General features: G+C 41.9%; 1 protein-coding gene across 5 annotated transcripts in view; it reads right to left on the bottom strand.

Annotated features, from left to right (window-relative positions):
- The window catches only part of cux1b (cut-like homeobox 1b), a 62,237-nt gene extending 50,648 nt beyond the window's left edge, over window positions 1-11,589 (bottom strand). For all 5 annotated transcript variants that reach the window (XM_061072769.1, XM_061072770.1, XM_061072765.1 and 2 more), the window contains exon 1: window positions 11,516-11,589. In XM_061072769.1, the coding sequence (XP_060928752.1) occupies window positions 11,516-11,578 (63 nt within the window). In that variant the 5' untranslated portion in view covers window positions 11,579-11,589. The remainder of the gene's footprint in view (window positions 1-11,515) is intronic.
- Between the last annotated feature and the right edge of the window lie 4,911 nt (window positions 11,590-16,500).

Genomic DNA, 16,500 nt, shown 5'->3' with positions numbered 1-16,500 from the left:
TTTACATGTGCCAGCAAACAAGCTTTTTACCAACCACACAGGGTTTGAAGAAGCAAGTCACATCCTCCTGAATCTCCACTTTTACTTTTCCTCTCACCCACTGGAGTCGAAGCCACAAAGTTGTCTTTACCACAAGCTAACACAATAGTTTCACGGTGACAACTGAGGTTTGAGCACTTTTTTTTGGTGTGCACACCATTCGTTCAACTGTGTGTGCATCTGTGTTTGTGTGCAGAGCAGTTGGGGGCGGGGGTCAGCCTACCACTCTCCACAGTCTAACAAGATGCTTGTGGTCCCTGAGCGTTTTGCTCCTTTTTTTTTATAACACCGATCCATATCTACCAACAGCACAGGAGCTGTCAGGACTCACCTCACTGCCGCTGACGCAAGCCTGGATCAAAAACAGCCTTTTTACACCACAGCCTTGTTCGTATTGATCCATGTTTCTCTGCCGAGAGACTGGTTGTTGTTTTATCTCCCCAACATCCAAGCCTTAACTCTCCTGAAGCTTACTGAGAGCTAGTCATTATTTTGCCTGACCTATTGTCTGACAAATGGTTTCAGAGGCCTGGCCTGAGCCTAAATACAAACATAATGAGACTAAGACTGTTGCAGCATTGAGGAAGTGCAGCTCACTTGGTCTCATTTTGTTGAGTTTGAATTTAGCTCGAGGCCTGTGTCACAAAGGGTGAGTGGTGTGGAGTGCGCAATGGGAGGAGAGGGGTATAGCGATATGCTAGGGTGTAATGCATTGGTGAAAGGGCAAGATTTTTCATCCCTGCGTTTACAGGGTGGAACGGCTAGGATATTGAGATCTGAGATAGGATCAGAGGGTAGTGAGCTGTTTCAGCTATGATAAAGGCCACGCATTACAAACAGAGCACAGATACAGAGAGAGGGAGACAGAGGGAGAGACCCAGAGATACAGGGAGAGAGAGAGGGGAGAGACTATCACACCTCTCATCCCTGAATTAATGCCTCCATTCTGCCAGGAAGCTATTCTGTGCCAGTGAGAGGAGATTGGGGAGGGGATGAGTGCACAGATACGGACTAAAAAATGGAAACTGCGATCATGGAGAGGGGCGATAGGGATTAATCAAGTCTGGAAGACGAGTGAGACTCTCCAGGCCCGAAGCACATACACAAGGCTGTGGCCCAAGGACTCCTACAAGCAATTGTACAATGCAACATCGCCACTATTAAGTTTATGACATCAGCTGCAACTACAAGTTATCATAGGTGGATAATGGCAGGGTCACAGACGGGCTTGCAATTTTGTAATATTGAAGACATCACACTCGCATTAAGCTTTCAAATCTACGGCCTCTTTGACCCCTTAACAATAGAGCAAGTTGTACTGAGGTTTGATCGGCTCTCAATTTGTTGCCCTATTTGATTTGCTGTTCTTTACCCAGACATGCATTTAAGCTGCATGCTCTTGGCACAGTGACAGGACACAATAAAAAAAAGTGTGCATCACTCTCATGTGCCTCCGCTACATTAAATCCCAGCTCTGCATGATGCCCCTTTTTCCACATTTTAATTTAGCTCTGTCTATCTGTTTTGTTCCAGTAATTTTCTAGACGCCTGATGATGACACATCAGCATGAGTCGTGCCACAGCCTATAAAAGCAGCAAACTGACATCGCCACATAAATTAACAACGTAAATCAAAATGCCCCATTAGGTTAGATATATCCAGACTATTTAATGTGTCCAGGACATGCTGTCACTATTTTCTAGCATGGCCTTGCCTTCTGACTGAGTTTGACACCCACGGCCTATATGATCAACGTCAACAGTGCATGGCCCGGGGCTAAGTCTTACTCAGCCTTTATGAGTAAGACTTTTCTGCGCTGCTTGCACGATTTCTGAGAGGAAAGGCAGAGAAACACAGTGAGAAGGGGAGAATGAGCATAGCTAATCCGTACAGTAATGACAGAATAATTAGCTTGCGTTAGGCTAAGTAATGGGTTGTAATTATATCATTTATTCTGTGTTGAGAGAATGTGATATAAAGCCTGCACAATGAAGACAGAGGAATTGAGCTTGGTGGGAAGTAGGATGGCGCATGTGTAAGAGCTCAGGCTCTTTCTATTGATTGATCCAAACATCAAACGAACCACTAGAGTAATGGGGGGAGTGAAGGACAGCTAAAAGCTATTTGGAGCCTTCAATGCATAAAAGACTTGACCTGTTCCACACAGCCTACATATCAAAACCATCAAACAGCAATCAATAGACCAAAGCGGTCAACTCAACAAACCGTCACCCTACTAAAACATCAAACCCCCCTGCCCAAGCGTCAGATGATAGGCTACACTCAGCTTATCCATTACCATCAGATAAAGAGGAGATAAAACACAGAGCCTAATCCTTTCATGTGTCGTGACAGCCACAGCAGCCTCCAAGGCATTCCTTCAGTCTGGCTCTCAAATAGTTTTATGGCGGAAGGCAGCCATTCAAACAGCCAGCCAGCCAGCCAGTCAGGGCTGTTCTGGTCTGTTTGTCTTATTTCACAGTTTACACGCTGTTTTATAGGTAGTTATTATGGTCGCCATGGTGATGCCATACGTTTTTATGGTCTTTTGGTCTAAGGGCAGAGTGTAATAAACGAAAAAAACATACACACATGAAAACAAAGACTCGCTAAACACACTCCTGCTGTGGAAAGGTCTCCTCTCCCTCCCTTCCTCCCTCCCTCACACTTTATCAGTCTCACCAAATGCCTATCTCCCCACTTTCTGCCTCATGTGAAACATGGATAGGCTAATGTAGAATTGTCCTTTCTCATTCCACATCTGGAGCTGATCAGAGGGCCTCCTGGAAGTTGAGGCCTCTGGGCCTATTAATAACCATACTGCTGAACTCAGGGTCAGACAGCAGTCAGCGGATGAGCCTGTGTCTACTAAACACACAGTCCCCTCCCCCCTTTCTCAAGAGGACAACTCTCACTTTTAAAAACGGAGACGGCAAGTAGCAGACCATGGCAAGGTACATCCAGTTTATTCTTTTAAACTGGGCCACAGAAAAAGTCGGTAGGATCTCACAATGAGTAAACATAGACTTTTAAGTTTGAAACTTTTTAATTCACATTTGGTAATCCTTTAAAAATAAAACAAATACATAAGCAGAGACAAACACCCTTGTCCACTTGTGAGACAATTTGCTTTCTTAAGTTGTTGTTTTTTCCCTTTTTTCCATGAAAAAACAAGTTCAAGTTCAAGGAGGCTAGACCTGTTAAAGGCAAGACAGATGGTGAAGTCATCATCTGTTAGCTCTAAAGGTTAGACCAGTCAGACAGCCCGGGTCACACAGGGGTCTGCAGTGTCAGACCACCTCTGAACCCTGGCTCCAGTCAGACAGCTGCTGGGGTCAAAGATCAGGGAGAGGTTAAGATGCCGTCTGAGGACGCTCAATGAATTTAACAGATACAGGTCTGCGTCATTTGTATACAACGTCCCATGTTCCTCAGGACAAAGCCACGGAGCTGCTATTAGTATTTCAATTTTACATTAGGCAAAGCTTGTGCAGCAATTACAGCAGGACACAGATAGTCAAAACCATTTAATCTGATTTCCAGTAGAATTTAAATAAATGTGGTAAGCGCTGCAGAGACTTTGGTTCCAAGTTTGACTGACTGAGCAAAGTTTTACCAACCTACGACATAAAGCTAAATCAGTGAAAACTGAGCTGAAGGGAGAACGATTTGTTAAGCATAACCCACCCCCATCCAACATGCACGCACCTGTGAATACAGGGTAGTTGAATCATCATAATCGGCGGTAGTTTTCTGCCCAGCCGGCAGTCTGTGTTATTTTTAGAGGGCTGACACAGAAGCAGGCCGTCCATTTACTCTGTGAGCTGGCAGCAGGACCATCACAGCTCTGGTTGCTTTTAAACTACCAAAATGGGAACGAGCTCAACATAAACACTGCGAAGGTGTGGGCACTTACAGAAATGAAGTTAGCTGCTATTCAGAGCCATTACAATTCCATTACTTTAACATTAGGCTCCTTATAACACAAGGCGGTGTATTAAAATGCCAAATCCACGCAGAGTTACTGACTGGCCAATGAACAAAGGCCTGAAAATCAATAAAATTCTTCGGCTAATCTAACATCTGTAAACTGCTGGTGGCTTATTATTAAAACATCCAACATTTATTGCTCTTATAGCTGCAAGGTTACATGCAAGTACTTAGGAGAAGAGAAAAATACCAGCTACTACCTTAATACAATGAGTCAATAGAACTAGTGCAAGAGAGTTATTTTAATCAAAGTACTGACTTATAACGTAAAAATAAATTCTACTCCTTCCTTATTTTAATTAATAAAATTCATACAAAAGAAGAATCTCAAACTCTGAAGACAGACTGAATACAGCACAAAAGCAGGTGAAATGGGAGAGCAACAACAGAAAGTAGAGTGAGAAGTACGGCTAAAGGTTGAAGGCTATTCCCATCTTTGTGACTGATGTGTTGAGCCTGAAGGCCGACGATGGATCTAGCAACTGAACCCATGATTGACATTGAAAATTACACAGAGTGAGCTATTAGCAGATAGCAAGCCATATCATAATTCAGTCCCTACACCATCAAAGTGCACCAATATCATAATTCAATACCAAGAACCATTAGCTTGCAGCGCACCAATATCATAATTCAATCCTGAGGCCATCAGCCTTTGCCAATATCATAATTCAATACATGGGCCATTAGGACACACCAATAGGCCTATTAGAATTCAATACCTATGGTCAATGATCTAACAGGACACTGATACTGGAGTCATGAGTTGAGGTGGGGTTAGGCCTGCACAGAAGCATCCTCAGGCCTTATTTAGCCCAGACTCCTTGATAACGGTGAGATAAACAACACTAAAATAGGTAGGGCAAGTGGCTCACCAGAAGCTCGTCTACACCAGACGCTGGAGGGCGTGGAGTATTTGCTGCTGAAACAAACTTCAGCGGGCAGAGGGTGGCGTTTGTGGAACAAAATGAAGCATGGCATTAGCTCCAAGCTCAGCGGTGCACAGGAGCCAAACTTGTCAAAAAAGTTTCGAACACTGGCCTCCAGTGTGTGACCGTCTGGTCTGCAGTGGGTCTAAATTATCACATATATGTGGTACCTCGTGGAAACGGGACTCCGATTCATTTTCTGGGCCATTGCCTTTGTTTATATTTCCATGTTAACGTCTTGTTTAACTCTTCAAAATACTGGAAGTCTCATCCAGGCTGTGCTTGTTGGTTCATCACAAATCTGCAGCTTAACAGGCAATCAAACGGTTTCTAACAGCTCAGATTTCCCCGGCTGCTTTACGCCAGTTTTTAACCCAAGTTGTCATTACTCAAAGTTTCACCACATATTTCTTCGGTTTCCCCGACTTCTCTCCAATCCTCATGTACTGCGTGTTTAAAAAGACTCTGGAGAGTGGAAAATATGGTAAAGAATGATGGATTATATTATTATCTGGAATATAAAATAAATAACTCAAATGACCAACAATCAGCAACAATTTTGACATGTAATTAAACGTTTTAATAATTACTTCATGTAGAACTGCCAAACAGTCGTTGGTTCCGGCTTCTCAACCAAAGATTTTCTGCTTTTTCTGCATTTCATATAATTGTGAACTGAAAAGGTTTCTTAGATTTAAAGCCATGGGTTGGAAGATTCTTTTGTATTTACAATTTTTTTACATTTATAGATACAAATGATTGATAAATTGATTGTGAACATAATAACTAGTTATCCAAAATCATCTGCAGTCATGAAAACATGTTGGGTCTGAAATAATATCTCGGAAAATAGCTAATTTAACCGAGAGTTTTGATTTGAAATAAAGCTTGACAAAGGTAGGATAAAGTCATGAAAGTGAAAAGGTAAAAAAGGAAGCATTGGTGTGTGTGATTTGATTGTTCTGATGAATATATGAGGATGTTCTGCACCTCACAGTGTGTGTGTGTATTCTTACATTAACAGTCATCTCTGAACAGGAACAGACATCTATGTTCCCTTGGGAATGCAAGATTTTTGTTTACTGAAAACCCGGGGCTTAATATCACAAAACAAGATTACATCGGCCTTTGAGGCACTGTTTCAAGTGTACGCTTGATTTTCAAATAAAGTGGGCAGCCTCCTGAAACTTACAAGTGGAAACAGCCTGTATATTCCCAGGGGAGCCTAAAGAGAAGTGTCCAGTCACCGAAGCCCATGCTCTCTCTGCTGGAATACAGAGCAGCGGAATAATGGATGCTTCTGTCATGAGATACGGTGAAACTCTATGATGCTGTAGGTGAGAGACTCCAAGTGGGTCTGTAAATAATGCCTGCCACTTGAAAATAGGTCTCTGGAAACTGCCCCCTGTGTTCTTGCTGCTGGTTGTAGGGTGGAGGTTCTGTCTTTGTAGTTACATTGTAGTGGTTTACTATTCAGCGGTGCGGAACATGAAGACAATACATCAAGATTTGGGCCTGATTATGAGGCACATTAAATATTCATTTCTATTACATTTTGATGCACAATAAAAAAGGCGGGTGAGTTACTGATTCCGAGCTGTAAAAAATGCAGTTCACCCTGCAGCCTGCAGAGAGATCGAACAGCACAGATGGCCCAAATTAATAAAATGTTATTTAGGTATTGACTCTGTAAGCCAAGACATAAAATATCTAAAAATATTGGCTGTCACGCCGCCCCTAAAGACATTTTTATTTGTATGATTTATTTAAAGCGATAAACTTGTGTAGTTGGAAAGGTTCATGGTGTGAGCAAAATGCACGTGTTTTGGAAATTTGACTTTAATAGAAATAAATGTCCTAATAACACAAAATATATATATTGTTGGGGGGGGCGTCATAAAGACCAAAATGAGTCGATTGTTTATAAAAGAATATCACAAGCTCGATATCCCACACGCTGTATATAAACTAAGACTATAAATCCTTCCATGGCTGTTTTTGCCCAAAGCTCTAACTTCTTCAAGTGAAAAATGAGGAGAGAGAGTACAGGATAAAACTGAGGCTTTTGTGGCAAAATTCATAGCTTTGGGAATAGATCTTAATAGAAAAAGAAGCAATAATGATACTTATAAAAACCTCTTTACATTACAGCCTGCTTGCTCTCAACCTTGAAAATGTCACCTCTCGGTCTCAGTATGTTTCAAGAATATTAAAAAGTCAAAAAGTTATTAAATTAAGTGAAAGCAGTAAATATGCTTTGACAGAAGCCAGTTACAGACTTTTTCACATAGGCAGTAGGCCGCTTTGTTATGCTGTGGTGTACACGACTGGCCTGTGGAGGAATACTTTAAAGTAAATTTTTAACTGCTCATAATAACTCTTATTGTAGTTGTGACAATACATTTTAAAGTGGCAGAAGACATGACAGTCACCGTACTCGTTGTCTTTGTGGTGTCATTTTTTTTACCAGAAATGCCTCAATAAACTGCAACAAAATATTATCAACTTTATAAAAGGAAATAAATACTCATTTTGAGCAGGAAAACTATCGCTGAGTTTTATCATTTATATTGGACTATTTCCAGTGTTTATTGTCACCTGGAGCATCTTGAGGCCGAGCAGCTGTTAAATATGCTGAAACCTGTCTCGTGTTTTATTCTTATTTAAACTAATAGTACAAACTTGAAGGAAGCCTGTCACACACTTCTGAATAAAGCCTGAATTAAGAGCCACTGTCTCCATATGTTTGGGTACGACTATTTTTAGACGTCTCTTAAGTGCTTTTTTATCTTTTGTTCAAACATCAAATGTCAAATTCTTTGTCAAACACACAAATAAAAAATAAAAAAGTTCTATTAAGTACTTAGATTCTGTCTGTCGTGAAATGTGCAATGTATTTACTTATTGTATCAACTCAGATAAACTGGTTGATACTCAGACACTCAAAGCAGAGGGAGGGTTAAGACTGAGCTGAGTTGGGGGAGTATGGGCCTCTGCTGAGAATTAGTCACTGATAAGGTATATGAAAACTTTTTTTCCGGTTTTATGAATGCCGCACATTCTTCTCAGTGGTACGGAGGTTAACCTTCGTACGGATAGACTGTAACCTCTTACAAAGTAGGATGACAAGAGTCCCGACCAAGGAGGACCGAGGGCAGACCAAAAGACCTGACATGCACTCATCCCTCTTTCTGACTCACGCTTAGCCGCTCACCACCCACCGACACACAGTGAAACCTTAGTCCCAATGCCAGGTTTTGTCACTGGGCAGAGAACTGGTTGGCTACAGTAAAAGCATGACGTGATGCCCCTTCCTCCATGCTCCCCCCAGCCTGTGCAGCAACAGAGGGGTAAAAATATCCCACCACTGAGTTCAGACAACCAGCTCATAAATTAACACTAAAACTCCTGCAGACAACAGCGGGCCAGTCGCTGAGAGATTTAAACCACTCAGGTTGCCACTGACCACAGCTCTGGGATCAGCTTACAAAAGCCTTTTCCTAAATTTACCCATTAGGAGGTGGTGAACAAGAACAAGACCTAGACCCGCTTTCCTCCAAGTCACTATTTAGCCGTCCACTCGTGAACTATTTTTCAAAATGGCTCTGGGGTGCTTTCTTCCAAGAAATGTTATGAGGTGAGATGCAGGCTATTAGGGCCTAAATTGGAAATTGTGTGGAGCAGCGAGGTCTGGTCTTAATTTCCCAAGCTTACATAAAAAGTATAGGTTTAGACTCGGCTACGCACTCATATCTTGTTATGGCTCTCCCGTAATGAAGCGCAATTTCTCATCGCTCTCAAGTAGAAACACGATGTTCCAGAAAACTGCTCGACTGGGTCAAAAAAAAAAAAGAGGAAAAAAAACCAGAGAGAGAGAAAAAACAACAGGAGAGAAGAGTGATGATCCCCTCTAAAGAAACTCAACTCTGTAATGGACGAACAGGGATTACAGACGTTAAAACCTCCTCCATCTGTAATTCACTGTCACCCTGCCATCATCTCTGAATCACTGATCCATTTTGCAAGTGTACGAGACCTTGCTAAAAGCATCACTGTTGCACCCATTTGTGTTTGTAGTGGTGGGGGGGAGAGAGGAGGAAAAAAAAAATCACGCAGAGAAGACAAGTTAACAGCTCGCTGTGCTGTTTCAAAGCACTCTCTGTCCTGTAACAACCACCTAGCTAGTTTCTCACACAGGGAATAGGACACACTGATCAAATAAGATTTTAATGAACATCAGCAGTTGGAGCCTGAGGAATAGACGTTACGATGGCTTTAAGCTACTGACAACTAGGTTGGGTTGGATTTTCATCATCAAAAGAAACCCCCCAAAAAAAGAAAAGAACCCATTCCTTTGCTGGTGCCTCTCGCGTACACAAAACAGACTGTGATTTTTAAGTGCACGCTGTCCGTTCGATCGCAAAGGAAGACGGAAATTAGAACACAATTGGCTGACAGGGCCACGGGCAGACGGTGATCATATCATGCTAACCTCACATTATCCTCAAAAAACGGATTAAAAAAAAGGTTCTCCTCTGAAGGCTTTCCTCTAGGAGCCTCTCAGTGGGAGGGAGAGTAAATAAGATGTCATCAATAATAGACAGTGAATGTTCTGAGCAGTTCTGCACACACACACACACACGCACGCACACATACACACACCACACACACACACCAGCTCCGACTGATTCCTATCCTGCAGACAGGCCTGCCAACCGCCAGCCTTTTTGCACACGCTCAGATTCACTGTCCTGACTAATCGCTTGTGATAGGGGCCTTTGCCATAATTACCCAGGGCCTTATCACAAACTTATGCGATGCATTTTTCATGTCCTGGCTGCTGGCAGTGCCTTCACTGTCCGCGCTGGCAGTCAATCTACGAACACACACACACACACACACACACACACAAAAGGGACTGATCTCAGACAAATTCACACACACTCACTCGCACCAGTTCAAACAGGGCGAAATGGGTGAAAGCAGGGTGAAGGGCCAGAGAGGAGGAGGAAGAAGAAAAAAATGAAAAAAGGATGGAAGGAGGAGGAGGGGGGGAGAGGGAGAGAAAGATTGGGGAGGGGGTGGTGGTGGTGGCAGGAAGGGGGTGGGAGATAGATAGTGCAGGAAAGAAAAAGAGAAAGCAGTCTGAAATGTTTTACATAATGCATGAACAAGGGGGCACGAGTAGGAGGACCAAACAGGATCAAATAAATAGGAGAAGTGGAGCTGTGGTGGTGATGTGGCATAAGTGCAACACAAAGCACGCCGGGAAGACTCACTGCTCACTGTCCTTTTGTCTCCACAGTCATAGGGGCATCATGACCTAAATAAAAGTTTAAATCCCAAGCCCCCCCATGCGAGCCACAAAATAATGTATGAACAATTGTGGGTTGGGGTGGGTGGGTGAGGGGGTGCAGCCTGCATAATGCAATCTTATGTTAATGACGACGGATGCTAATATTCATAAATTGTGAATTTGAAATTCAGCAATGCACGTTTAAATGCCACGGCAGAGGGGAGAGAGAGAGGGGAAGAAAAAAACACACAACACAACACAACAGTGCCATTGTCTGCGCGTCTTGTGATGGGTCATACAGGCTCTATATAATGTACACGGGCTATATTCACACAGGCCCCAATATACCCCCCACCACCCGTGCCCGTGGATCTTCCTGTCCGTGCACGCCGAGATTAGTGGCGTGCGTGTGGAGTTCACCGTAAAAAACCCAACAAGGTCACGATCGCTCTCGTTTCTACTCTTTTTTTATATTCGTGCGATCGCGTCAACAAACCCTGTCCCGTCCACTTCCACAGACGTGGCAATGGAAAAAAAACAGTGTGTGTATAATTGCCGTCAGACGAGAGGAAACCGACACACACAAAAAAAAAAAAAAAAGCCGAGTTGATGAACCACGATCACGGACACACCACTTCGGTATAAGTGCCCCGGAACAGCCGCTAGCCGCCGATCAGGCTGCTAATGTCTCCACTGTCGCCGGAGTGAACTTCATATTTGTGTGTTGGGGAATAAAAGCAGAAAACAAGCTGGTGTGTGTCCGCGCTGTGTGTGTCTGGTGTCACCACAGCTCCCAGTTCCACCGGGGAACCAGTCCCACTTCTCCCCCCGGAACGAGCCACCTCACCGCGGCTACACGTCGGGCTAACCCCCGGCTCCTCGCTCCGGTAAAAGTTGAACAACACGCAAATAAAAGGCAGCGACTACGAGAAGCTGCTCGGCTACAAATACAAGATAAATAAAAAAAGACTATTTTGTTTCCATGGCGGTGGCTTCCCCGCGGCGTGGAGCCCGGCGCTGCCCGGTCGCTGGGTCCGATCGATGGAGGATTGAACAAAGAGGATCAATTTCTGATCAGCGAGAGGAGCCACTTTCATCAATGCGAGGAGGAGGAAGAGGTCTACGGGTTCTGCTTCCGAGCCGCGGAGCGAGGCGGCCGCCCGGAGGAACCGGGACCCGAGACCCGGGGCCGGAGCGGCGGCCGGGGAGAGCGAGGCGAGCGGGAGGGAGACGGCGGCGGAGAGAGAGGGAGGAACTGACCTGTAGTTGTTGTAAGTCAAAGCGCTTCCAATATTGAAACATCGATCCTGCATTGGCCGCCATCTTGAGACATATTGAGACAGGAATGAGATGCTGATAGAGAGCGCGGGGGTTGGAGTTCAGTGGAGAGGACCGGGCGGCCGGAACACCCGGACCGGACCACAAACCCCGCCCGCCCGGGAGCAGCCGGCGTGCGGAGCGGAGTCGACTTGCGGGAGTGTCGCCTTAATAACGCCATTATAATTGCTTAAATAGCATTTTATCAACACTGTGATATTACAGGTAAATAACCGAGCTGGTTTTTTAAATAACTCTAGATTTGTATCACGTTGGAATGCCTAGAGTAGCCGAGCGCCAGGTTTTGTGTGTGTCAGCTCGGTTGGTCATGTGTTGTGCAGGAGGGAGAGCAAAGATCACACAGAATTAATGCCAGCAGGCTACTTGGAAGCCATATGTAAAAAAAAAGAAAAAAAATCCCACCAAGGAAGCATTGAATTCAGGACCAGTTTCCTATGACGTGTGTGCCAGAACAGGATTTTAATATCTAATGATTTGTTTCTATCAACAATCAATGTTCGTTCAAATTAAACAAATGACAGAATTATAAATAAGAATGTACCATGACCACATGGATTTTTGACAAAACATTAAACTAATGCCTACTGTTGTGTTACGCTCCAACAAAAAAACAACACATAAATCTATGAAAATCGCCTCCCTGGAGTTTGTTTCTAGTTTTTCTGTATTTTTACAAGTGAAAGTTAAGACACAAGTAAAGATTTTTAGTAGAATATGAGTCACACTGACAAATTGACACTAGATAGATAGATAGATAGATAGATAGATAGATAGATAGATAGATAGATAGATAGATAGATAGATAGATAGATAGATAGATAGATAGATAGATAGATAGATAGATAGATAGATAGATAGACACAGAATGAATGCCAGCAGGCTACTTGGAAGCCATATGTAAAAAAAATTTAAAAAATCCCACCAAGGAAGCATTGAATTCAGGACCAGTTTCCTATGACGTGTGTGCCAGAACAGGATTTTAATATCTAATGATTTGTTTCTATCAACAATCAATGTTTCTTCAAATTAAACAAATGACAGAATTAGAAATAAGAATGTACTTGTTTTTTCTTTTCAGTGCAACCACATGGATTTTTGTCAAAACATTAAACTAATGCTGACTGTTGTGTTACGCTCCAACAAAAAAAATAACACATAAATCTATGAAAATCGCCTCCCTGGAGTTTGTTTCTAGTTTTTCTGTATTTTTACAAGTAAAAGTTAAGACACAAGTAAAGATTTTTAGTAGAATATGAGTCACACTGACAAATTGACACTAGATAGATAGATAGATAGATAGATAGATAGATAGATAGATAGATAGATAGATAGATAGATAGATAGATAGATAGATAGATAGATAGATAGATAGATAGATAGATAGATAGATAGATAGATAGATAGATCGATCGATCGATCGATCGATCGATCGATCGATAGATAGACACAGAATTAATGCCAGCAGGCTACTTGGAAGCCATATGTAAAAAAATAAAAAAAATCCCACCAAGGAAGCATTGAATTCAGGACCAGTTTCCTATGACGTGTGTGCCAGAACAGGATTTTAATATCTAATGATTTGTTTCTATCAACAATCAATATTCCTTCAAATTAAACAAATGACAGAATTATTAATAAGAATGTACCATGACCACATGGATTTTTGTCAAAACATTAAACTAATGCTGACAAAAAATAACACATAAATCTATGAAAATCGCCTCCCTGGAGTTTGTTTCTAGTTTTTCTGTATTTTTACAAGTAAAAGTTAAGACACAAGTAAAGATTTTTAGTAGATCTTTTAGTAGAAAATAAATATAATATAATCTAAAAGTAGACAAATTGATAGATAGATAGATAGATAGATAGATAGATAGATAGATAGATAGATAGATAGATAGATAGATAGATAGATAGATAGATAGATAGATAGATAGATAGATAGATAGATAGATAGATAGATAGATAGATAGATAAAAAGATATATATATATATACTTTATTGATCAGAAGGTAAATTACATCATTTGAATGAAAATATCCAAACTAAAAGTATAACCATCCGATAAGACAGAACATTCAACACAAATTCTTAATAAAAAATACATCTGTTATTTGCATAAGCAACAAAGCTTCGCTGGAGAGGACCTGCTGAACTTGGCCATCTAAAGAATTGGTAAAAGATGGAATGGACTTCGATTTGGTATTTTCCCCCGGTTCATGATTTTTTCATTCTGCAACTATTAGATTAAGAGAATATAAGCCTGATATTGTCAGTTAAGGCTTCCTATTGCAACACACTTATTAAACAGATTAGTTAATCAAATCAGATAGCTGTGTTGTTAATCGAGTCAAGTCATTAATGCAGCAGGGGCAGCCCGGTGGTTACAGTGTCAGTGTGCATACGTATCTTTCCCTGAAGTGACCTTGAGCGACGCACTGAACCCTGGCTGCTCCCGAGGCGTCCCTCCTGCTGGCCATGTCCTCTGACCCCCTCAGTGTGTGCATGTGCCTCGGAGGGATATGCAAAGAATTTCTAATCTCACTGTATACAGGGAGTACTGGTAATTCCTGTGTCAAGCTGTATGCAGCCTTGTGCACCTTAAAAACTCGTCTCACCTCAGCTTCGGCCTCCACGCCAGAGCCCGGCTGCACAGGTCTATCGGGTTTACACATCTGCTGTGCACATTGTTTTCATTTTTAGCACTTTGTGGCTTCCTAAATTTGACTGGTCGAGCACGTTGCGAGGCCTGGATGTGTGGAAAGTCCACGCCTGAAGTCACACTGTGGAGCTCTGGACCCTACACCCTTTGTATCAGCTCCAACTTTGCCAAAAATATTCCATAGCTTTTATTTTCCTTTCCCCCCTCCAATCATTTTCATTTCTTTACAGCCACTGCACTTGAATTACGTTCACTTAAAATAACATGAGAATTTGCCATAGATAATGAGGCCTCGCTGGATGGGATACAAAGGTGGCCATTTTAGTGCTTTGAATCAGCTCAACTTGCAGGTCATTACTTGATTTGATTTTGCGTCTCCCTCCTCCCTCAGTATGAATGGCGCTCAGTGCTCGGCTGACATGCAGCCTAAGTGGTTTTGCCTTATTTTATACTTCATTTATTGACATAATGCAGTGAATTAAAGTCTTTAAATCTCCCTTCACACCCAGGCACAAGCTTTTAACAAAATGTACCGACTCACTTTGCATTCAATCACTCAAACTGGGAGAGCTGCTTTGAAAAAATCATTATGAAAAAATGCATTATTTCGTATTTGTTTTGGCGTGAGTTGTTGCCATTGTAACCATGTTGTGTTTTTCTTTAAGAAGACTGTTAAAGGAGCGATCGATCTGCACTAAGATACCGTGTGTGATAAATACTCTGCTGAACAGACGTGTTAATGAACTGATGGATCCGTGTGTTTAATCCCCTCATCTCTATTCCTGTTTCCACCATGTTTATCCGTGTTTTCATGGTTCGGCCTGCTTGTCTTGTGACGCTACCTGTCCTTAAGCCCAACCAGAAATACAGGTCTCTGATAATCCAAACCAGCTGAGCAGCTCTTCAGTGTTCTATCATACGTTGTTGTATTTTTGTCTGACATTCACACACACACAAAACACACAACTAAAACAAACATGATGTATTTTTGTAACCGCAAGGTTGTTATGACTTATAAAAAACGAAAGTACTCGACACTATTTTATCAATCAGTGATAACATCTGAAAGTAGCTCTAAGATTCATGGCATTTGTATCTAGAAATATTTGTATGAGATTATTCAACCCAGGGCATTGTAATCCCCTCAGTAATATAAACCGGCTTGTACACGTAATCATTCTGTCACTCTGAATGAAAAAATATTGACGGGATAATGTGGTTGCTTTTCTCAGTTCAATTTAATTATATTTTTTCCATCAAGGTCTATGAATGATTCCACGGGAAATCTGTGAACTATCAACAACAAGAAAACATGGGGTATCTCGCACTGTTAAAGAAAGTGATATAAAACAATTACTGGATCTGCCCCCTGATTCAGAGCTACACCAAAATTGTAAAGGTTCTTCTTTGACCCAAACAGTTCTGTGGTAATCCATCCACAGGTTTTTGTGTAATTTGCTCACAAACAAACATAAACTCCTTAGCAGGGTAAAAAGTAGAGCCCATAATTTATCGTGGTACAATTTGAACTAAATTTGAACATGATTCAAATCATGCCTAAAACAGAAGAAATCTTTCAGCTAAAACCTTTAATAAAACTCTGATTGACACAGAAATTTGTTTCGATTTTATTCAGTAAAATAACAATTTAATATAAAAATTGAATGCAGTCTTTGTTGAGACCATTTATAATCATTTGATTTTATACTGTCAGACCTGCATTTCAACTCACAGCTCTGGTTTACTTTGAAGCATGGGGAGGTCTGCAGTATAAGTCGGAACAGGTAAAAGACCAAGCTATCAATCCACCTACAAATTATTATGTTCCTGCTATAGACGCTTGTGCACGTCTGGCATGAATGACTTGTGTGGCTTCCCCCCCCTGCACTTTTCTTTTTATTACACTATATTGTAAAATTAAAGAGCAGAACAAATGGCATGAATTGCTCATGACAAGGACAGCAGGAGGAACGTGAGGCTCTCAAATTTAAATTTAGTCTCATCCGATCAGTATATTTAGTTGAAGTTTTAACAGAGTAATATAAACCCATGTTCTTTGTGTCAGTGCTGCTATAAAAAAAGGATCTTGACTGAGCTACAGGGTAAAAAAATAATAAAACAGCCTTTCTGTCCTTTAGCTTTCCCTCTTTTCTCTGCTTGTGTCCCTCCTCCTCACTGACTCTGCCTGTAAGGTGCTCTTAGTGGGCCTTGTGTGGCCAGGTTAGAGATGGATGTGTGGCCCTTG

This window comes from Limanda limanda, chromosome 6 (genome assembly GCF_963576545.1).
Source record: "Limanda limanda chromosome 6, fLimLim1.1, whole genome shotgun sequence".
NCBI lineage: Eukaryota > Metazoa > Chordata > Actinopteri > Pleuronectiformes > Pleuronectidae > Limanda > Limanda limanda.
Note: the sequence above shows the minus strand (reverse complement) of the source record. Positions and strands in the feature narration are given on the sequence as shown.